General features: G+C 32.5%; 1 protein-coding gene across 2 annotated transcripts; it reads right to left on the reverse strand.

Moving 5' to 3' along the window:
• Positions 1 to 2,987: 2,987 nt before the first annotated feature.
• LOC139522847 (coadhesin-like) lies at positions 2,988 to 16,039 on the reverse strand. 2 transcript variants are annotated; one of them, XM_071316453.1, is made up of 8 exons: positions 15,371 to 16,039; positions 14,402 to 14,483; positions 12,603 to 12,688; positions 10,109 to 10,288; positions 9,307 to 9,477; positions 8,714 to 8,875; positions 5,825 to 6,004; positions 2,988 to 3,403 (listed from the first exon to the last, which is right to left on the reverse strand). In XM_071316453.1, exons 2-8 carry the CDS (start codon positions 14,422 to 14,424, stop codon positions 3,168 to 3,170), a joined length of 1,038 nt encoding a protein of 345 aa, XP_071172554.1. In that variant the 5' UTR covers positions 14,425 to 14,483; positions 15,371 to 16,039; the 3' UTR covers positions 2,988 to 3,167. The 2 variants fall into 2 exon arrangements, with proteins under 2 accessions (XP_071172554.1, XP_071172553.1); XM_071316452.1 differs by lacking the exons at positions 14,402 to 14,483; positions 15,371 to 16,039 and having other exon boundaries at positions 3,026 to 3,403; positions 12,603 to 12,864.
• Positions 16,040 to 24,037: the final 7,998 nt, after the last annotated feature.

The following is a 24,037-nucleotide window of genomic DNA, read 5'->3' on the forward strand; positions in this document are numbered from 1 at the left end:
TCTATTACTTCTCCTGTTCGTATTAGATGCAAATAAGAACTGCCATCCAGGGAAAATGAGTATGATGGGAGAAGAAACATGTATTATTTTTTATCCTATTACTTGGGTGCGGAAAATTCTCTATTAAATCGTATTATTTCTAAGTAATTACCACAGATATGTATTAAATCTTGTAGAAATTTTAATTAATAATTGACATGCGAGGCTTCTATTGACATAAGAAGACTATTTGATTGTGTACTGCCGTAGTACGTTGATCTGGTGTTGTTTTTTCCTTGTTCGTTTGTCCTTGGTGGAATTTTGTTTCAATGGCAGTCATACCAAAGTTTATTGCTTTACTATTTTATCTAAAAGATAACAACATTGAATCCTCAAGAGTAATGACACTAACATACCTTTTTATTCAAAATAAAGTGGCGTTTACCAATTTTGAAACTAATCTCATCTCTATGATAAAAATCTATCATGAATCTCAAAAAAGAAATTCGGATAAGTATACCATACACCCTATGCATTGCTGGTTAGAAAAGGAATGTTATTGGTGACTATCTATGTAAAATTTTACTGACATATCGTAGAGGTGAAACTTCCAAATAAAGGGCATTTAAGTAAACGTCTCCATTCCTTATTTAACGCACATAGATTCTTATTTGTACATCTAGCACAGAAAAACGGACATTCTCATAGATAATTTTGCTCTATGAAAGAAGTATCTATAACTGATAAAAGCTTTTGGGAAGCAATGAATTTCGAGATATGCACCAGCATAAAATCGAACCATAGACTCTACATTGACCAAAAGAATGAGTCATTCGACCTTTCATTGAGCAAACTTGGAAAAGTTTACACAAGAATACATCTCTATTACAGATATGAAATAAGCTAAGATATACTATACAAAATGAAGATAATGCGAGATAAAATTGATGTTGATTTTTTTTATCAGTTAAAGAATTTGGATTGGAAAAAGGAGGCGCAATAAAATCCCGCTACATTTTGTGTGTGTCTGCTGCAAGTCAGAAGCCTGTAATTCAGTGGTTTTCGTTTGTTGCTATACATCTTTTTTCCGTTCATTATTTTCTACAGAAAACATGGCCGTTAGTTTTCTCGTTTAAACTGTTTTACATTTGTTTTTTTCGGGAACTTTTATAGCTGCATATATGGGTCTTGTTCATTGTTGAAGGCCGTCAGGTGACCTATAGTTGTGAACCTCTTTGTCATTTGGTCTCTTGTGGAGAGTTGTCGCATCGGCAATAATACCATATCTTCTTTTATATATCTACACTCTGAGCACTGCTGCAAAATCTTTACTAAGACTATATATATTCACCTCAAACTAGATGCTTTTAACAGATATGGTTATTGAATCATTAAACTAAATACTGCTCTCATTTTCCTCCATAGTTTCCCCGACGATTTACAGTTGTAGGAGTTTTGACTTATACATCGTGTAGTATATCAATTTTAAGCTTTCCAGTGTTATACATAGTAGTATATCATGTTCAACCTTTTCCGTTATCTCCCATTTTCCCTCGAAACATCATGCAATTTGTAAATATCCCTGATTAATTTAAATAGGGATAATTGACTCGAACATTGATTTCTGATAGATCAGACAGAATAGGTTTATTTATTATGCTAGATCTTCTGAGGGTTTGTACTGATCAATGTGTATCAAATAGTCTTTAATAATTAATGTTTAAACTATGTGTCACGACCTTGTTCGACCGGTATATATTAAATGGGCTTTTCCTAGAGCAGGTGATTGTGATAGGGCACAAGTGGACATCACGTCTCATTAACTTCTACTTTTGCCCAGTCACATGATGATGAGTAATTCTTATTTTTTTAAAACATGTTTTTCGCTTATCTTCGATGGTCAAAATTTTCGCTATTGTGATGTCATGAAAAAAACCGACAATGCCTGATGACAGTTAAGAAAAACACGCAATACTTATTATAACGATGACGCTTACCTACGTATCACATAAACAAATGTGTTGTTAAGCAAATTCCGCAACTGTGGCTCATGCGTGAAAGAGGGAGGAAAAATCCAGAGGGACAGTCAAACTAATAAATCGAAAATAAACTAACAACGGCATGGCTAAAAATGAAAAGCACAAACAGACAAACAGAAGTACATATGACACAACATAGAAAACTAAAGAATAAACAACACGAGCCCCACCAAAAACTTGGGGTGATCTCAGGTGCTCCGGAAGGGTAAGCAGATCCTGCTCCATATGTGGCACCCGTCGTGTTGCTTATAAGATAACAAATCCGGCAATTAGTATAATTCGGTAGGTCACATTTATGACAGATGAAAGGAAAGGGGATGGTTGTTACGACGTAAGGAACATATCCGATATCATTTGTGAAACGTTTATTCTATAACGGTCAACCAACTCGTGCATATTTTTTTTTTATTTTTTTTACTTATATATATATTTTTACGACAAAACATTTTCACGTGTCAAATTATTAACATAAAAATACGATTTGAGAGTACTCAAAGTTTCTGAAAGCTAGTTAAAAGCCAAAAACAATTAACGATAAAAATTCATGGATCAAAGATAAAAATCAATTAAAACAAATTCCATAGATTGATTTTTTTAAAGTCATTGACCGTCGAAGAAGACATGACGTGTGCAATGCTTAAATAAAGGTATAGATGGCAGTAGGATCGTTAGGATTTAAACTTATCATACATACAGTATGTATCATTTTATATACGGATAAAGCAATCTCTAAATAGAAAATAAACATGAGTTTGTACTTATCCAATGTACATCCCAAAAATCATTCGAAAATTATAAAAACTTTTTTGAATTATGTTTTGATTTGTTGATGACAAAGTCGATGTTTGTGCTAATGTTAACAATATTCAAAGATCTTATTTCAACAATTAAATCCATTTCACTTCAAATCAAAGTGCTTATATAACATTTTATCATAATAAACCTCAGAATAAGACAAATAAGAACAAATGTTTAAGACTGTTACTCAATGTTCATACATTTTACTCAATGTTCATACATTTTACTCAATGTTCATACATTTTACTCAATGTTCATACATTTTACTCAATTTTCATACAATTAAATGAAAAGTTGTTTTCGAACAATAAAGATCAATCGGTTAACTATCAGTTGGTATTCCTGAATTAATTATAAAAGTGTAACTGTGTCGGCTTCACATATGAATGGGGCTTCCACATTGCAGTCGTCATCATCCCATTGATAGCTTTGATCTGGTACTACTTTAATACAGTTCTGTCGATGCACTTCATTGGAAGGTTCTCGAAGAGACCAGTTAGTCCATTCAAGAGATGCTCCTACGCTTGTTGTAAATGTTCCATTGCGTCCCAGATCTATACCATCCATCCAAAATGGAGCTGGGATCACTAATGTCAAAGAAAAATTAAATTTAATTGTTAGATTAATCTATTAAACAAATAACTATTACAAAAAGTTTGTGTATGTTGTTATTTCTAATATGCAATCTAAATTTTTATTGTTTTTTTTTAAAGTTTTTTTATTGTGAAAAATATATCTTTTACCCTTGAACAGATCAAATTTCACGTTTTTTTTTATTTATTTTTATTTTTATCTCAAATCATTTATTTTGATAAGAAAAAAAACACTCTAAAAATTTAACCAATCGGGCAATTATTAACCTTGGTACATTGTATCCAATTTCATTAATTATGGATAATGCATTGCCTTTTGTCGTTGTTTTTGTTGACTAGATATACATTAGGAAGATGTTGTATGAGTGCTAATGAGACAACTCTCCACTTAAGTCACAATTTATAAAAGTAAACCATTATCGGTCAAAGTACGGTCAAAGTACGGTCTTCAACGCGGAGCCTTTGGCTCACACCGAACAGCAAGCTTTAAAGGCCCCCCAAAATTACTAGTGGAAAACCATTCAAACGGGAAAACCAACGGTCTGATCTACATAAACTAGAGGCTCTAAAGAGCCTGTGTCGCTCACCTTGGTCTATGTGAATATTAAACAATGGACACAGATGGATTCATGACAAAATTGTGTTTTGGTGATGGTGATGTGTTTGTAGATCTTACTTTACTAAACATTCTTGCTGCTTACAACTATCTCTATCTATAACAGTACTTTCTGTGGAAAATGTTATTGAAAATCTTCAAATTTTAAGAAAATTGTTAAAAATTGACTATGAAGGGCAATAACTCCTTAGGGGGTCAATTGACTCTATTGGTCATACTGACTTATTTTTAGTTCTTACTTTGCTGTACATTATTGCTGTTTACAGTTTATCTCTATCTAAAATAATATTCAAGATAATAACAAAAAAACAGCAAAATTTCCTCAAAATTACCAATTCAGGGGCAGCAACCTAACAACCGATTATCCGATTCATCTGAAAATTCCAGGGCAGATAGATCATGACCTGATCAACAATTTTACTTCCTGTCAGATTTGCTCTTAATGCTTTGGTTTTTGAGTTATAAGCCAAAAACTGCATTTTACCCCCATATTCTATTTTTAGCCATGGCGGCCATCTTGGTTTGTTGGCCGAGTTACCGGACACATTTTTTTAACTAGATACCCCAATGATGATTATGGCTAAGTTTTGGTTAAATTTGGCCCAGTAGTTTCAGAGGAGAAGATTTTTCTAAAAGATTACTAAGATTTACGAAAAATGGTTAAAAATTGACTATAAAGGGCAATTACTCCTAAAGTGGTCAACTGACCATTTTGGTCATGTTGCCTTATTTGTAGATCTTACTTTGCTGAACACTATTGCTGTTTACAGTTTATCTCTATCTATAATAATATTCAAGATAATAACCAAAAACAGCAAAATGTCCTTAAAATTACCATTTCAGGGGCAGCAACCCAACAACCGATTATTCGATTCATCTGAAAATTCCAGGGCAGATAGATCGTGACCTGATCAACAATTTTACTTCCTGTCAGATTTGCTCAAAATGCTTTGGTTTTTGAGTTATAAGCCAAAAACTGCATTTTACCCCTATGTTCTATTTTTAGCCATGGCGGCCATCTTGGTTGGTTGGCCGGGTCACCGGACACATTTTTTAAACTAGATACCAAAATTAGGATTATGGCCAAGTTTGGTTAAATTTGGCCCAGTAGTTTCAGAGGAGAAGATTTTTCTAAAAGATTACTAAGATTTACGAAAAATGGTTAAAAATTGGCTATAAAGGGCAATAACTCCTAAGGTAGTCAACTGACCATTTTGGTCATGTTGACTTATTTGTAGATCTTACTTTGCTGAACATTATTGCTGTTTACAGTTTATCTCTATCTATAATAATATTCAAGATAATAACCAAAAACAGCAAAATTTCCTTAAAATTACCATTTCAGGGGCAGCAACCCAACAACGAAATGTCGGATTCATCTGAAAATTTCAGGTTAGATAGATCTTGACCTGATAAACAATATTACCCCCATGTCAGATTTGCTCTAAATGCCTTGGTTTTTGAGTTATAAGCCAAAAACTGCATTTTACCCCCATGTTCTATTTTTAGCCCTGGCGGCCATCTTGGTTGGTTGGCCGGGTCACCGGACACATTTTTTAAACTAGATACCCCAATGATGATTGTGACCAAGTTTGGTTGGCCCAGTAGTTTCAGAGGAGAAGATTTTTGTAAAAGTTAACGCAGGACGACGACGACTTTCGGCCAGGTGAGCTAAAAACGAGAAACGAGAAACACTTATTCATGAACCACATCACAACAACTAATGAACGTCAAATTGCTCTTCTAAGTAAATATCGATAAACAATAATTTTACATGTAATATTATGTTATATAATTACCTGTATCAATGGTGCCGTTTATGAGTTCCTTAAGAGCATTTAATGTTGAGTCACTGTCAATCAGAATCAATGTATGGCCATCAGTTTTACAAGTTTCCAGTGCATTTTGCCAACTGCTTCCGTCACTGTAATGTTTGAAGCACTTTCCGGATGTCGATGTGAAACCACTGGGACAATTTTCTAAAATGACAATGAAATGATAATAGTTTTTTTTTACATTACCAACATTCCATTTTCAGAAATAATGTCCTCTTTAAAAAAAACCATTAGCATTCCACAGCTTTAACATGTTAAATATCAACAAATATCTATACTACTAAAAGAAGAGACTGCATTTCCTATGAAATCATACAAAGTCGGAAGTATTTGTGATTTGACGTATTTTAAAAAGTAGTGTTTTGTACTTCCAAAGTTTGTCTATGAAACAATCTTTTTTCTACAGAAATCGCCAATTTTTGAGAAAATAACCCAATTCGGGGACCGTTATCGCCAGAGGAACGCTAAGCAATCGCTAAACGCGCGCGGCATAAGTTTGAGACGCGTTTAAGGCACGTTGTATACGCTTCAGAATCGTTCGACTTTAACTAAAACGTATGCGGGTGTGTTTGTAACAAACACCCGATAATAGAGCGTCCAAGACACGACCGGGACGCGTCTCAAATACGTTCAAGAAACTTTTTTCATTCCATCTACGTTAGACAAACGCCAGGCATATGCCAACATACGTTTCATGAACACCCGATAAACGCTTAGCTACGTTTTTCTAATTTTTGTGCTATTTTCACATTTTCTGAACGTGTGGGAAAAATATTTCTCCTCACTAGTGAAAAATCTGTTCTCGGCAAATGACTAGTCGAAATTCTCTACTCTCGACAGTTGAATTTTAGTTATTTAAAGAGCTCGGCAAGCCTCACGCTTTAAATAATAAAATTTAACTGTCGAGAGTGGAGAAATATCGTAGTACACTTGTTGCAGTGTAGGAATCTATATTTCTCGTACGCCAAATACACGCTAAAAGCTCGTTGTGCACACGTTACCGATATGATTGACAGGTTGAATGCATCCAAAATTACTAGCGTATTAGCAGCGTATATGATTTTTTAACACGCCCGGTGTACGTCGGAGCTATACGCTGATGTGTGACGCCGGTATTATACACTTTCACACAGTCATGCTCAGTCGACGTACTGTCCGCGAAATTAAAAAAAAAATCTTTTTGAGATCGCATAAACATGTATAACCCCGCCGCAATTTTGCGCCTGTCCCAAGTCAGGAGCCTCTGGCCTTTGTTAGTCTTGTATGATTTTTGATTTTAGTATCTTGTGTATAATTCGGAGTTTAGTATGACGTCTATTATCACTGTACTAGGATTCATATTTTTTAAGGGGCCAGCTGAAGGACGCCTACGGGTGCGGGAGTTTCTCGCTATATTGAAGACCCATTGATGGTGTCGTAATTTCTGCTTCTTGCTATGTTTTTATATAGTTATAAAGCCAGCAAATACGAATATCTCATAAAACTAGTAAATGCACGGGGTAATAAATAAATACGGACGTCAAATCTGTTGTCTGTTCTCTCTTGGTAGCGTGAATAAATATAATCAATAGTAAAAATGATACGTTTATTAAACATCTAGAACTGCCGATATATTTCCATACAAGTACAATATTCCAACAATAATATATAATAAACATATACGGGGCGAAGATACTTAAATAATATTCTTACTTGCATTTTCGTAAGGGTCAAACGGGATTATCTTAAATATAACAATGACAATATAAATAAAATGCAAGGCATACAGCTATCTGCGCTGCTTCTTACCTCTAAATTATAACCCTTACTTGTAATATAAAATGCGAGGCATACAGCTAATGCGCTGCTTCTTACCTCTAGGAACCCCCGGGATGAGCCTTGCTGCAAGCCAAATCTAAACACAGCAAAGACTAAAGAACGTGACGTTGCACTGGTATTTATTTCAAATTACCGGAAGTAAATATTCTAAGCAGGAAGAAAAACATAACGTAAAACGCTTACATAAAATATAGGAGTCCTCGACTCAAAATGCTTATAATAATACAATCTTATGAATAATCAAATCTAGACATATTAATTCTTCCAGTTAAGAGCTCGCAAATGAACACTTTTGGGTTCACGCTTAAAATATTGACCCAACGGTAACGTTCTGAACAATACATGACAAAGTTGCACCATATACGACGTTATCGATACAACTAATAACATAAAGTAAAACGTACGTTAATTACTCATTCCCTCGATATACTAAACACTAGAAATAACTTCTGTCAACTTATATAAACTCTCTTATTACAATAGATAACAATATTCTTTTACTTGGAAATAACCAAAACACACATTTACAACAGATGGCCTTCGGCTGTTGTCTGCTCTATGGTCGGGTTGTTGTCGCTTTGACACATTCCCCATTTCCTTTCTCAATTTTATTTGTTTCTAAAATTGGCCAATTGTACCGCGAAAGGGAACCTTCTAGTATTAACTACAAACAAGTGCTTGTTCTTATCTTTCATTTGTATCTTCTTTTTTCGATTATTTTGTAAGTAAACGTGTCTCGGAGCATAAAGTAAAAACAAATTCACTTCTATATATATAGAACCACATGTGATTTATTGTCGATGAGTTTCAAGTTCGCAATACTGTTATATTTGAAAAAAACATCTCTTGTATACATTTCCTAAAATCTTGTATCCTCGCTATGATCGATTGGAAATCTACATAAAATATGGCAAAATCTTGAATAACTCGAGAATTATATAGTCTAATACTTTTACGAGTTACATGACGAAGTTTATAAAAAATTATTTGAAGATATTAAACGTAAATATTATATAATTTAATTTGTTTGAATACCTTGGCATTCGTCCAATATGCATGTTTGTTGTTCCATGCTCTCTCCTTGACAGTCACTTCCGGTCGAGTTTATACAGTTCCGTGTTCTAGTTTGATTCCCTTGTCCACATTCAACGCTGCACTGAGACCAAATAGTCCACTCGCTCCAGTTACCGCTTACTCCTGAAAAAAATAAGTTAAAAAAAATTTCAGATTAGATTAATCATGTTTATGTTGCACCTTACAAAAAGTAAATGAAAGAGCCCACAATACGTAGTTCATGGCAAGTTAACTTTCGCTGAAAAGCCGAATTCTGTTATGGCATCTGATCAGAAATTGAATGAAAGATAATGGCTCTTACTTTACTTAAAAATTTACCCTTTCACCTTGGCTTCTGTTAAATTTCCACTTTACCATAAACAATTGATTTGATACCTTGCTTGAAAGTAGCTATCCATAATGTTTGTCTCATGTTTCCCTTTGTCTTACATAATTCTCTAAAGAATCCATTCGAGTTTTAAAATCCTTAAAACTTAAATCACTGAATTCATTTGAATATATCAAACTAATAAAATTACAGATTTAGGAAAACACTTTAGCAATTAAAAACTAACCAAGACAACTTCCTTGACAATGCACGTCTTCTTGGCTCCAACGTTCACAGTCAGCACCACCTTGATGTGGAATAGGTTCTATACACGTTCTCCTCCTTGATGAGTTGCCGGTCTTTTCACAGTCGGCGCTGCAGTCACTCCATTCTGTCCAAACTGTCCACCCATCACCAACTTGGAATAATTTAAACGTATAAAAAGTAAAATAACAACAAAAAACAGAACTCCAAAGACAAAATTCCAAACGAAAAGTCCCTAAGCAAATGGAAAAATCAAAAGATAAAACTCATCAGACTAAAACTAAACACACGACATTTTTTAGACTTAAACATGAATAACCGAATAATTCAATATAATATTAGCATCCCATATAAAATACCTTTGTGTTAACAAGAACTCATGACCTTGTATGTAACCCGAGATGTCATTTTTGTTTTATGGTTTTTGCAAATAATCTGCATCTGAAATATATACTCCATTCATATAAATACTGTGATTTTACTTCATTCATATAAATACTGTGATTTTACTTCATTCATATAAATACTGTGATTTTACTTCATTCATATAAATACTGTGATTTTACTTCATTCATATAAATACTTTGATTTTAAAATATTTTCTTCGATTTATCGTTTATTTTAATCATGTTATGTAAGTGTATGAGACACAAAGGAAGACCAAACTAATTTAGTAACGTAGAGATATTAAAAAGAAGTTGAAAATAAATAGCTTCCAGTAGTATGTCATAAAATATCTGAAGATGCCCTAAGGATCTATTAGTAGTGTATGAAACAATGATTACCAGAACACAATATAGCTTCTGTACATGTTTGATATATTTCTTTCTCTCCAATACATTTAGCCCCGCCACCAGATGGAGGAGGATTAGCGCATGTACGAAATCTGGTCTTAAACTGGTCAGTTGTTTCACATGTTTGTGTGCAGTTCCCCCAACTTTCCCATTGAGACCATTCACCGTCAACTAAAAACAAAAGATACCATACATGTTTGACAATAGCTAATCACTGTATGTTAGTACATATAACGAGGTTCATGTCGTCATTATTTAATCTGCCGCAAAATATCGAGTTCGCTTCGTCTATTTTCATTCAATTTGTACAAGTTTCATGCTTTAAGTTTAATATACTCCTCACTCTTGCATAGCGTAGTAGTATACCAGTTTGACACTTGAAGTTCTATTTATCAAAATATTCCTACTTTATGAACATCTTTTACTTAGGGAAAACACATGTAAGTTTTATTGTAAGCAAACATGTATCGTATTTAGAAACAAGCAAGACTTTTTTGAAAAGCTTAACATTATTCGTGACATCCATACAGTAATAAAATTTATGTAAATTTGGCATATGTAACAATTTTTTACCAACGATACTACACAGCTTTTATTTTCTATCATTATTCCCTTGATAGAGGGTTGCTGCTCACAAGAAAGCTATTAAACCAAGATTTCAAAGTGGTGAGATTAAAATTATCGCTACGTAAATTTTACAGACGCCATCACGATCTGATTATCCTTCAGGAGCATCTGAGATCACCCTCAGTCTTTGGTGGAGTCTGTGTTGCCCAGTCTTTAGTTTTCTATGTTGTCTTTTGTTTTGTGTATTTTTGTTCGTAGGTTTGTCGTTTTCTTTTTAAGCCACGGAGTTGTCAGTTCATTTTCGACTCATGCGTTTGAATGTTCCTTTGGTATCTTTTGCCTTTTTTATATAAATTATCAAAATATTATATAAATTATAATGTATGGGTTAAATTAACTAGTATTAACAAATGTTATCCAAAGAGAGACATCTATATTGCACGTGCTTTCAAGTGCATTGGTATTTCCCGACCTAATATATATATATATATATATATATTTTTATTAAGAAACTACAACGGGGGCACTTGCAGGCAGGGTACCCACAAATGCGTCTAAGAGCATATACAATGAATAATGTACAATTTAAAATACACATACATGTAGGACAATATCAAAGTTAAATATTAATTCTCTTTTTAAAACAAGTCAACATTCATGTAAAACATAACAACATTATATATCAATATAAAATCTCAACATTTAAAGATCACATCAATTAAGTTGCACACGTAAATCACAGTTAGCTTAATTTTCTAAAATTGAAGATCTGTAAGTGTACTTTCACTCAACATCTTTTTACTAAAAGTGTCAACATGTTTACAAACATTTGGATCAACCTTATAAAAATTTTCACCTAGCAGTCTGTTTCTTTTTCGTAGGACGGTAACTTTGTGAAGTAAACGTCGGGGAAGTTAGTGCTAAGGTACTCATTTATATCGGAAAATACGAAATAAAAATACTTATTTCGTATAGGAGAATATTCAGAACATTCGAGAACGAAATGTTCCACGGATTCCTCAGATTTGCATGAACACATTTGACAAATGGTAGTCTCGCACATATTCATTCTATATAAAACTTGATTTATGGGTAAACAATTTGTTCGTGCTAACAATTTTAACCTTGTAGACTTAAAATCGAGCAAGTTTGACAAATAAGGCTGTCTATCAGACGCAAGGTTGAGTTTGGAGAACGCATTCAGACTGTTTTTATTTCTTATAACTTGAAATTCTCTTTCACGAACAAACCTTCCAAAAAACTGTTTGAAAATATTCAGGTTAACATTTGAGTTGTAAAAATGATCAAGACCAACAGAATTAAACACATTTTTCATATACTGGGGATATCACCATCTTCGATGTAGCGTTAAGCCCTTTAGCTCGTCAAATATGATTCGACATAATCTATTCTTATCTAGGTCATGAAATCTAGCAAAATAAGACATCCTTTGTCTATCTAGGAAATCATTTATCGGTTCCCAACCCAAATCTACGAACAGAGCCGACTTAGGGATATTTATATTAGTACTAAAAATAATTTTCGCCGATTTATATTGTTTCAAGAATTTGTTTGCTTGAAACTGACGACGGCAGCCATACAGCACAACCGTGTGCGATAGATGGCCGTATTACCGAGTTCCAGAGGGCATCTCTGAAGGATATGCGATTGTAAGATCCGTGCTCATTTAGCAACTTTGCCTAAGATATCTTTATTTTGCATATTTATACTATGTAAAACTCAACGTTTACTTACTGAAAATCGTCATTTCTGTGAGGATGCAATTCATACAAATTCTGGAGAAATATTGCATTTTTTTTCAAATCTTAGAATATTTCTACAAGGAATGTGACGTTTGTAATTAAAAATAATATTGAAGAAAGAATTGCAACTTATGCTCCGCTCCATAAGTACAAACCTGGAGGAATACAGCTGTCTTCTGCTCTTGGTACCAAATAAGCATAGGCAACTACACACACCGTTAAACCTCCAATAGATAACCCGCTGAAAAAGGCAAAACATGAACAAAATCTGTTCTTTGAAGGTTTAGTGATAACTTGGATGGTATGATGAGGAGCGACTTTCTTAGATGGCATATCTAAACATATGAATGTCTTCTGTGTCCATAAACATAACTGATAAATGGAATTTAGTAATCCTACCATCCTCATTAATTTACTGTATTTTTTACTAATTATTATTAAAATTTATGCAGATTTGTTGCATTGTTTGGACCTTTTCAGGTTTACTTTAAACCTATTGATCAGCTCCAAAGATCATGAGAACGATTCAGATTCAATATAAACTTAATCATCTAGGTGTACAAAATAAAATAAAGTTGTGAACAAAATATTTATGGTGCCTATGCAATTATATTATATGAGATATAGTTTTACAAGGTGCTATAAGGAACTTCATAATGCGATTCTTAACATTAAATTTTTAAATTTTAATGAATAAATAAACACTTAACATAATGTTATTAGATATTGATTTTGAAAACCTTTTACGATATGGTGGGTACTGCAGATGAAAACCCGATAAGTGACGTAAGACGTGGCATTGAAATCATCGCCGTAATTATTTTTTAATATTCTGTGATTTGGGTTTATGCACCTAATGCTTCAGATTTTGGTGTCTGTTATAACGGTGTCACTTTCTTTTGAGTCATTTGATAAATGATTAAGCATAGATGAACTAAGATGGACTAGACTATTCTCTTTAGATCCCTATTGTTCATAAAAGTTACTGAAGTACCGAAGTATTCATCCTTAGCTTCCAAAGAAATTAGACAAATTTCCTCTGAATTTGTGTCATTCACAAGGTAAAATATTACCTTTCCTTTTGGTATTTGAATAGTATAGGGCTTATATCATATACTTTAAAAGCATTTCTTTCAAAAATGTACATCGAAGTGGAACTCAACCGTGACTGTTGAAGTTTTTTTTTATACATAATTGCTTTCACACGTTTCGGTAAAATGTACATCGAAGAAATTGCAATACACAGGAAAATGTGCCACGCATGTTTCACGCATGGTAAAGAAAACGTGTGTAAAACGTATGTTTTTTGTGTGTTTAACGCATGTTTTTTACAACATGCGTATAACAGGCGTGCAAAAACATATATTAAATATGCGTTACAAAACGCATGAAATATTTCACATGTGTAAAACATGTGTTAATACAAACTCATGTAAAATACATGTTTTACATACGTTTAACATGAATTACAAAATTACATTTTTTATGACTGATTTTTTATTAACAATTTAAAAATGAAAGACATGATTGGAAACCCTCCCTTATTCTTGGTTGGGAAACCCCTTTGAAAAATGGACTTTAGGGTGGATCCGCCACTAAAGAATGTAATAACTTGAAAGTTTGAAAAATAAATGAAAATTACAAAAACATGTCTGCCTAAAATATTTAATATTTTAATTTTAAAGCATTTTATTCAGCTTGAATAGACAAAATTCACACATGGTTAAAATGAAATGCTGTAAAGTATGCAATGATGATTCTGGCCAAGTTTGTTTTAATTTGGCCCAGTAGTTTCAGAGGAGAAGATTTTTGTAAAAGTTAACGACAATGGATGACGACGGCTGACGACGGACGACGGACGCAAAGTGATGGGAAAAGCTCACTTGCCCCTTCGGACCAGGTGAGCTAAAAAAGATAAAATAAAGTAAGTATATAAATGATAACAATGTCATACCTGCCATCATTTTTTTCAAGCATATGCAATGCGTCTTCTTTCCACTTTTCCAGGAAGGAAATACATATGACACTGATCTTCTCTGAAATAGTGAACCAGAACATGCGAAGGAATGTCTATCAAATCTGTTCAAATTTGTTTTTATAACAAAAGTGATTCAGAAGACATTATTCTACAACAGTATCATATATGTGCATAATAAAATTATTGTGGAAAAGGGTTGAATACATTTTTGGGTATTGGGTTATCTGAAATAAATTTGTTTTTTTTACAAGCCAATTAACATAAAAACAGTTGATTCTTTAATAAACAACTGCATTGAAGCAATTCCTGAAGATCAAGTTAAATAATAATTAATTAGCTGCATCTTGTGACCAACAGTTTATCTAAATAGATGTAGGAAGACGTGGTATGAGTGCCAATGTGACAACTCTCCATCCAAGACAAAATTCATAAAAGTTAACCATTATAGGTCAATATACGATCTTCAACATGGAGCCTAGGCTATGCCTTTTTGTTTGATTGTATAAAAATAATTCAATTTTGGATGTAACACGTCTTCTGATTGGCTGATGTCGTTTTGTATATCAGCGCATAGACATAATTTAGTCATGTGAGTGTGACGTCATCAACGTTTTTTTCATTTTTTACTCCAGTTTGAAATATAAGAAATAACTGTAATATATCTTATCTGTCTATTCGAAATAACATAAAAAAAATGTGGTGCACACCTTAAAATAACCCACTACACAGGTTATTCAGTGTGCACCACATTTTTTATGTTATTTCTTCATAGACAGAAAAAATATTACAGTCATTCCTTAAATAAAATCTCCTTAACATTATTCTTTCATTGTTTGTAGAAGGAAAATCCACACATAAACACAAAATGATATCTCAAAGTTATATATCTGTTAGATATGCAAATGAAAAATACAAGAAATTTTCAATAACATATTTTCCAAATACCTTTTTGGTGTTCCCACGAAGTCTATATCTTTTTTATTTATTTTCATCAGATATTGCAGATGATAAATCATTCTCCTCTTCATTAATATTCGTTTGTTCATTAATAATCACGCCTTCATCACTATTCTCCTCTTCATCAATATTCTCCTCCTGTTCATCAATATTTTCCTCCTGTTCATCACTTGTATGTCCTACATTCAGATCATCTGTAGATATTGACATATCATGATTCTGCGAGTGGACCACACAGTAAATTGCCCCAGTAACGCATCTGCTTGGTGTAATGTTTTCAATAATTATATTTCCTAGCTCTTCAAATGTTAAAACTATTGGTGACTTTAGTTTGGAATCTAACAGTAGTATGGTATCTTGAACCAGCTTTATAGATAACCAGTGCTGAGAAAATGATGGTCTAATAATGAGTGAAGCCATTCCAAAGATCTTTGAAAGCTGATTGCATACACTAATTTCTATTTCTACTGGGGAAAGGGTCTGAAGGGAAGAGGTATTTAGAGGAATGATGTCATATCCCTGATCTTGAAATACCCTTTGCATGACCTCTATTGAATAAAAGCCTTCTTTATCTCTCATTGGTTCTAAATGAGCTATGAAGCCATAGGATGGATAATTCCCATTGAAAGCCACAACTGATCAGCAGCCAGGTCCATGTCATGAATTGTAACTATTGGGCCCTCATCTGGTATTCCTATTATATTATTGATGCTGCAAAGTCCACAGTAGCTGCTTGAGCCTTGGGTTTGAAAATTTCCAAAATTTGTTTTTGTTAAAAGAACTTGGTTTCTTCCATGATCTTCAGCCTTCTGAAATAAAACCTGGTTTGCGTATCTCATATTCCTTAGTATGATGGCAGTTTCCTCCTCTGTTAGATTAGAACTAGAATCAATTAGTTTAAACAATATTTATTCAGATAAATTTACATTAAACATATTATACAATGAAATAATATTAAGGATTCAGAAACAAGCAATTTGCTTTTACAAATCTGTCTCCTTTTACAAAAATATTACACTTATTGAACAATACATAAATATAAATACTGGCATGCTCTGTAATAAATATATGAATATGAAAAAGGTGAAAAAAGAAGAAAAAAAGAAAGAAAAAAAATTAATGAAAAAAATAAAATAAAAATAATAATAATAATAAATAAACGTGAATTATTGTAATGTATACAGTGTGAAATGCTTGTAGAATCAATTAATGCTGTAAAGGTTTCTTTTAGAATTTTGGTTTCTTCTGTTTGGAATTTGAGGATTTCAACTGAAATTTCTGAATTTTCTGTTTGGTTTGAATTAAGTGTTTGGCATGAACTGACTGTGGCGTTTTGTTCTAAAACTGTGGCTTCTTGTCCTAAAACTGTGGCGTCTTGTTCTAAGACTGTGGCTTCTTGTTCTAAGACTGTGGCTTCTTGTTCTAAATCAATGATGTTGTCTATTCTTTCCTCTTCTAAAACTTCCATGCATACATGTTCCTCTGCATTCTACACAGTGTTGCTTGGATAGTTTTTGCAAATTTGACCTAGGCTGTTAAATTTAAGACTACATCCTAATGCTTTTTGTACTTTCTTCATATTAATCAAATTATTCTTTGTATTTCTTAGGTGATGAATAAGTCTAACTTGAAACATATGGTTAGTTGGAGTAAGGTTGTTTAAAAAGTATAGATCTTTCCTACTTGAGCTAAACAGTTGTTCAACAGTCTGTGTGTCAACTAATCCAGATATTTCCCTCACGAGTGAACATCTCCGTAACGTCTCTTCTCTTTTCTTTGTATTATTCTGATGGAACCAGTCATACAGGAAAAGATGATCAGATGAGCCTGTTGTTGGATTATAGTTTGAATCTGATGAAGATGATTCCTGATGAGGATGTGTGTTTAAAAATGATAAACTATACCATGTTTTACCTGATTCTGCAGCCTGAATATTTTCCTCAGATATTATGTCAAGCCTCCCTTCATTTGGACAGTAAAAATCTTCGACTGTTTTGTTTCCATGGGTTGCCAGAAGATGTGCAATATCACAAAAAGTAACATTTGGTCTATGTTTTAAGGACCTTTCTAAATTTATATAATCTCGTGGATTTTCTGAGCTCAACAAGTTTTTTTTTTATCCCATACACTATTCCATGTCTGCAGCAACCAACAGCCCAACCACCTGAAAGTAATGCAAGTTCTGAATTAATTATTCATTCATATTCAAAACCATGTCAGCTGAAATTGGAGCCTTTGAAATACATATTTGCAGTTTCTACATTAGGCAAAAAGAGGCTCTCAAAAACCTGAATCGCTCACCTGTAATTTTGTGATTCAATCTTTCATCAATGACATGGCCGCAATGTTTGTTGATTGATAAAAATTCGGATAAACTAAATATCCTAATGAACAGTCAGTTAAAGTTTGAAGGTAATTGGCCCAGTAGTGTTAGAGGAGAAGATTCTTGAAATAATTTATGATGATGGACAATGACGATGGATGCAAAGGCTCACATGAGGCCCTTCGAGCCTGGTGAGCCAAAAATTCCCAACTCATAAAAACATAAAAGGTGTCATCCCTTTTCTTTCTTTCTTAAAGAGAACTCCCTTTGTCCTATTATGACCTTACTATATTGGTAAATATTCAAAACATTTAAAAGACCTGTCAGTTCACACGTTGCAAGCAAATATGAACTATTTTAATATCAAATGAATCTTATTTTGCACCTGATTTAGGTTAAAGAAGGCCCTATACTAGTTGTTTCCTGTAAGATTGACATCTTTTGAATATCTATGAAAAATATATTTGAATGTAAACTCACCTTTTCATCCAATAATAAATGGGAAAGTAATTCCTCTGGCATAGGTTCATCTATCTCTTCAGAAATCCCAGCAATACACTTCTTATACTCTGTATTATATATGTCATCGCCAATTCTTGACATCTCTCCTACCCAAGGACTCCACTCTTCAAAGTTTGGCTTTGGGTAAGTCTAAGGTGTGACAAAAAGATGTTGTTTTATTATAGTTTGTTTCTGAGTGTGTTACATTTTAGTGTTGTGTTTCTGTTGTGTCGTGGTTCTCCTCTTATATTTGATGTTTCCCTCAGTTTGAGTTTGTAACCCCGATTTGTTTTTTTTATCAATCCATTTATGAATAGCGAATACTACTGTTGCCTTTATGTACAAAACCATAGATTGGTACACTATTCAAAATGTAGGTAATAATAGAGCTTGACTGGAGCTGTCATTTTCAAGATTTTTCTGATAAAATATCATGGTAAAAAGTTGGTCAAATAGTATCTGTAAAATAGTATCAACTTCATAAAACGTCTGGCAATATATGCTGCTATCATCTTGAATATTTCTTCATTCATTCGTAAATGTGTTGATTTCAATTTTAATTTGATTTATATATTTAAATACAGCTGTGATACCTCTATTCATTCCTGCCAAAACTATGCTTCTTTCTATTCTTTGCCAAAAAGATCTGTCATTTACTGTTTCATTCATCCCACTTTCAGTGGTTGGAAATCTTAGATCTGAAACTAAAATAATATTAAAAAAATTATCACAAATTATATTTTAAGATATTTCGTATAAATGTATATGATTTTCCTGTCTACAAATCAATTATTCTATATATATGGTTTGTGATAGTTTCATGTTTATATTCTATGTTTTGAAGGTGTTAGTCCAAATGGGTGTATTAATTAACACTAAGATAGTATTGTCAATTCAGAATGCTGGTTTTCAGTAATTTAGGAGGGGGATCTTTTAGCGATTAAAGTTTAATTTTTCTTGAAGAACATCTTCCAAAACTGACAGAGTTCGTCCTAGAGCAACATGGTTCTGTAATTAAAGAATTGAAGAAACTGTTTGAAAATTAAGATAACACATATAAAATGTAATAATAAGCTTGTTTGCTCAAATTGTTCGTCATGATATACTGTAAGTTGAGAAGAGTGTTCAAATGTCCATCCAAACACCATTTATTAGTTATCAAAACAAATACTTTAGTATTAAATAACATAGCAATAACTCTTCTAAAGACACTGGTGTCCTAAAATAAAGGTAAGTGTGATATCTGTATGGTTAATTTTGTTTTCAAAGATACCAAATAATACAATAATTATGAGCTACCAATCAGCACTGAAGTGATGTGTATTTGGCAGTTGACTTCCATACAACCACAGTACCAAGTACTTGAAATAGAGTAGAATCATAAGACTTTTAAAAATTTATTGAAGAAAAAAGAATAATCTAAAAGAGTGAATAAGAAATATTAGAGTCACATTGTTTACAATTTTTGTTTGTTGTTCATTTTAAATATTTTTTTTTTAAATTTTGTTATTGCTGTACAAAAGTTTTACAGATATATAATAAAGCGCTGCGCTTTAGCGCATGATACGCCCGTTGTTTAAAAGACGACGGGCGTATAAAAATGGCAAAAAAAAGACTACAATGACAATGAGGAGCAGCAAGAAGATAACAGGGAAAGTGAAGATGGTGAAAGTGACTCTACTGAAAGTTATGATCTAAATGAGGAAGTAGGTGATGAAAGTAAGGACTTCATTGATGATGAAGATAAAGATTTCATTGATGATGAGGAGGCCTCTTCTGAGAATGAGCATGAGGATTTTTCTGATGATGAGGACAGTGATTACAGTGTAGAAGACACTGATGATTAAACCTAGTTCAGCTTTTCAATATTTAGCATAAAAAACAAATATCATTAACATTGGCATATAACATAGAAATCTTCAATGCAATATAAGGAAAGTGATATATGATTATGGGTTTGAGTAAAATCTATGGCTGATTTCCAAATTTTATAGTAGTTTGAAAGAAGGTAATTTTCTTGGGGTATATTGCTCATAGTTAGATTATGTTGAACACAGTAAGGAATCCATACTAAATTATACAAAGATGTATGCAAACATTGTTCAAATGGTGCTTAATATGGTGGATAATGATTATTACCTTTTTATTGTTTAGAATATTCACAAGATGATCATATTGATAAATGTTTAGGAGACTTGATTTCCTTAATTTTTTCATAAAATGACACCCTTTAACAATTAAGGAATATTTAGTCACATGTTAGGATTTTCATGTTGTCACTTGTCCACTTAGTATGTGCTATTGTAGACTAGTTATGTTTTATAACATTTTTTATTGCGCTCAACCCTTCCACCGAAACCGAACTTTATATAAAAAAAAAGCTGCAATACTAAGGTATCATTTGTGATTTCAATTGCAACCAATTTTAACAAGAGTAAAACATCCTATATGAAAAAACAGTATTTGATTTTTTTATCCATAGCTTAGATAATTTTATGTTTTCATCAGATTTTATTAAGTATTATTTGTTACATCAATAGATATAAACAATTCACCAAAGTTTCATGGACATTGGTGAAAGCCTTTTTAAGTTATTGTCCGAAGTGTTAAAAATCCCCCTTTTTTTATGAATAAAGCCCCATAAATCCAAAACTTAAAATCTGAAATTTATAAAAATTGAAAGGGAGCTTACATCAATAGATATAAACAATTCACCAAAGTTTCATGGACATTGGTGAAAGCCTTTTTGAGTAATTGTCCGAAGTGTTAAAAATCCCCCTTTTGTTATGAATGAAGCCCCATTAATCCAAAACGTAAAATCTGAAATTTATAAAAATTGAAAGGGAGCTTACATCAATAGATATAAACAATTCACCAAAGTTTCATGGACATTGGTGAAAGCCTTTTTGAGTTATTGTCCGAAGTGTTAAAAATCCCCCTTTTTTATGAATAAAGCCCCATAAATCCAAAACTTAAAATCTGAAATTTATAAAAATTGAAAGGGAGCTTACATCAATAGATATAAACAATTCAACAAAGTTTCATGGACATTGGTGAAAGCCTTTTTGAGTTATTGTCCGAAGTGTTAAAAATCCCCCTTTTTTTATGAATGAAACCCCATTAATCCAAAACTTAAAATCTGAAATATATAAAAATTGAAAGGGAGCTTACATCAATAGATATAAACAATTCACCAAAGTTTCATAAACATTGGTGAAAGCCTTTTTGAGTAATTGTCCGAAGTGTTAAAAATCCCCCTTTTGTTATGAATGAAGCCCCATTAATCCAAAACTTAAAATCTGAAATTAATAAAAATTGAAAGGAAGCTTACATCAATAGATATAAACAATTCACCAAAGTTTCATGGACATTGGTGAAAGCCTTTTTGAGTAATTGTCCGAAGTGTTGAAAATCCCCCCTTTTTTTATGAATAAAGCCCCATAAATCCAAAACTTAAAATCTGAAATTAAAAAAAAACGAAAGGGAGCTTACGTCAATAAATATAAACAATTCACTTAAGTTTCATGGAAATTGGTGAAAGTGTTTTTGAGTTATTGTCCGAAGTGTGGACGACGGACGGACAAACGGACGGACGGACAACGGTATACCATAATACGTCCCGTCTAAAAGACGGGCGTATAAAAATGAATGGCATACAGTTTAGAATTGAAAAAGCATTGTGCACATTCCAGAAACAACAAAATAGACAGACAGACAGACAGACAGAATCCAAAATTTGAACATGATCTATGCTTTATAAGCAGTGTGTATAAGTTTCATAACATTTGGTTCAGGCATTCCAAGTTATCATGGTTATAGAATGTTAACTAATTTTGGATGTATGTATGTCAAAATTATAATGGTAACACTAATGCCCCTGCTGCAGCAAAAAACTCAGAAAATTAAAAATAATATACAAATTTTGACATGGTGTTTTGTCATGTTAACTCCTCACATGTGTTAAACGCTTTTTTCATAGTTTTGTAAGGACAAAAGATCATGCACGATAACTTTTAAATTTACAAAAATATGGACCTTACTGATCCTAAAGAAACTATAAAGGAATGATGAAAGGGCTTGAATGGGACAATAAAGTGATGATTTGAAAGACAAAATAAAATCATTTTACACATTTAAAGTGTGTTACATTTTGTGTAAATATGAAGTTAATGCATGTGCATTGTACATGTTGTACAATCTAGATTAGGTATAGTTTACTTTTATACCAGCTCTTAGAAAAGAGCAAACATCTAATCCAATAAGCAGAGAATTATCAAAATTATGGATGCCATCCTCCCATTCTTGGTACCGGTATGTAGTTCTACATCTGGGGCACATCTTTATGTACATCTTTACATCTGTTAAAAATGGAAATGATTTCACACTTTAGAATCATTCTTTGGAAATCGATAAAACATATTCAATCAACCTGCTGCCTTTTAATTTTGTAACCTTAGTATCAATAAAAACTGTTAAAAAATATCTACTTCTATCTTTCTTTCTTTCTGATTTACTTTTTTAATCTGCCAGTATAAACTGATTTCTAAATTAAATATATTTTTTAAGTAATCATTGATTTTAAGAGAAGGAGGGAACAATGCATCATTAAACAATTAAACATGTCTTTTGACTTAACAGGAGCTAAAATTACAAATAAACAGATTTAAATATATACTTTTTGTCACTAGCAACCTCGAAGAGGGACACAACTCTCGGTTTTGCCGCCATGAGACAAAAATACTGTGTTGGACCTGCTCAAAATATGGACATAAAATGAAAAACTGCTGGTATTCATCAAATTAGGACACTGGCAATGCATGTTATGCCGAAACTTTTCTTTTACAAACAATGAACAAATTTGAATGTTTAAATAACATATGTACCTTGTGTGATAATATTGAATGCAAATGTAAAGGAATGGAAAATGATCAATACTATTCTTCCATAAGTGCAGAAAAAACTTTAAACTTACAGAACACAACTTTAAAGAAAAACAGATCTTTAAATAATAACAGAAAAGAATCAATAAAAGCAACAAAATATCAAAATAATGAAAATAAAACTACAAAATGTTTAGAAGAAACATATTTTGGCCTTAAGAAAAATGGATTAAAAATTTCTCATTTAAACATAAGAGGGGTCCTATCTAAAGTTGATGAGATGAAATTATTTATAAATAAAAAAAATAACACACATATTATGGGAATATGTGAAACATTTCTCACAAGTAACACGGAAGACAGTTTTATTAGTATTAAAGGATTTGAACTTGAACGCAAAGATCGATGTGAAACAAGTGAGAAAAAGGGAGGGGGTGTAGTTGCTTACATTTCTAGCTCTTTAAAATACAAAAGAAGAACTGATTTAGAAATAAGTTCACTGGAAAGTATATGGCTTCAGATTCATTTCAAAAACTCCAAATCCCTATTAATATGTTTCATCTACAGACCTCCTGATATGCCACAATCGTGGATTGATGAATTTGAAAAGGAAATCGAGAAGGCAAATGAATTAGAACTAGAAATGATAATAATGGGCGATATCAATATCGATTTTACAGGGGGGTGCTTGAACAATAAATGGGAAAATCTTTTACTAACACAATCTATTGTACAATTAATTGATACTCCTACCCGTATCACATCAACATCAAGTACTATCATTGATCATGTGTATACTAACCACCTTGAAAATATAGTTGAAACTAATGTCCCAAAAATAGCCCTTAGTGATCACTATCCAGTATGTATTACGAGGAAAATAAACCAAAAAGATGTTCCAAGCTTACAGCATAAACAAATTAGGTATCGATGTTTCAAAAACTTTAATGA

The sequence above is a fragment of the Mytilus edulis genome, chromosome 5, assembly GCF_963676685.1.
Source record: "Mytilus edulis chromosome 5, xbMytEdul2.2, whole genome shotgun sequence".
NCBI lineage: Eukaryota > Metazoa > Mollusca > Bivalvia > Mytilida > Mytilidae > Mytilus > Mytilus edulis.

What these genes read in the sequence shown, in the direction of transcription:
- LOC139522847 (XM_071316452.1), bottom strand. Translation starts at nt 12,855, where the DNA reads ATGAGGATGGTAGGATTACTAAATTCCATTTATCAGTTATGTTTATGG. An exon ending in TTGTCAAGGAAGTTGTCTTG is followed by an intron (nt 8,876 to 9,306) that starts GTTAGTTTTTAA and finishes TATTTTTTTCAG; the next exon opens with GAGTAAGCGGTAACTGGAGC. An exon ending in CATATTGGACGAATGCCAAG is followed by an intron (nt 6,005 to 8,713) that starts GTATTCAAACAA and finishes TTGTCATTTTAG; the next exon opens with AAAATTGTCCCAGTGGTTTC.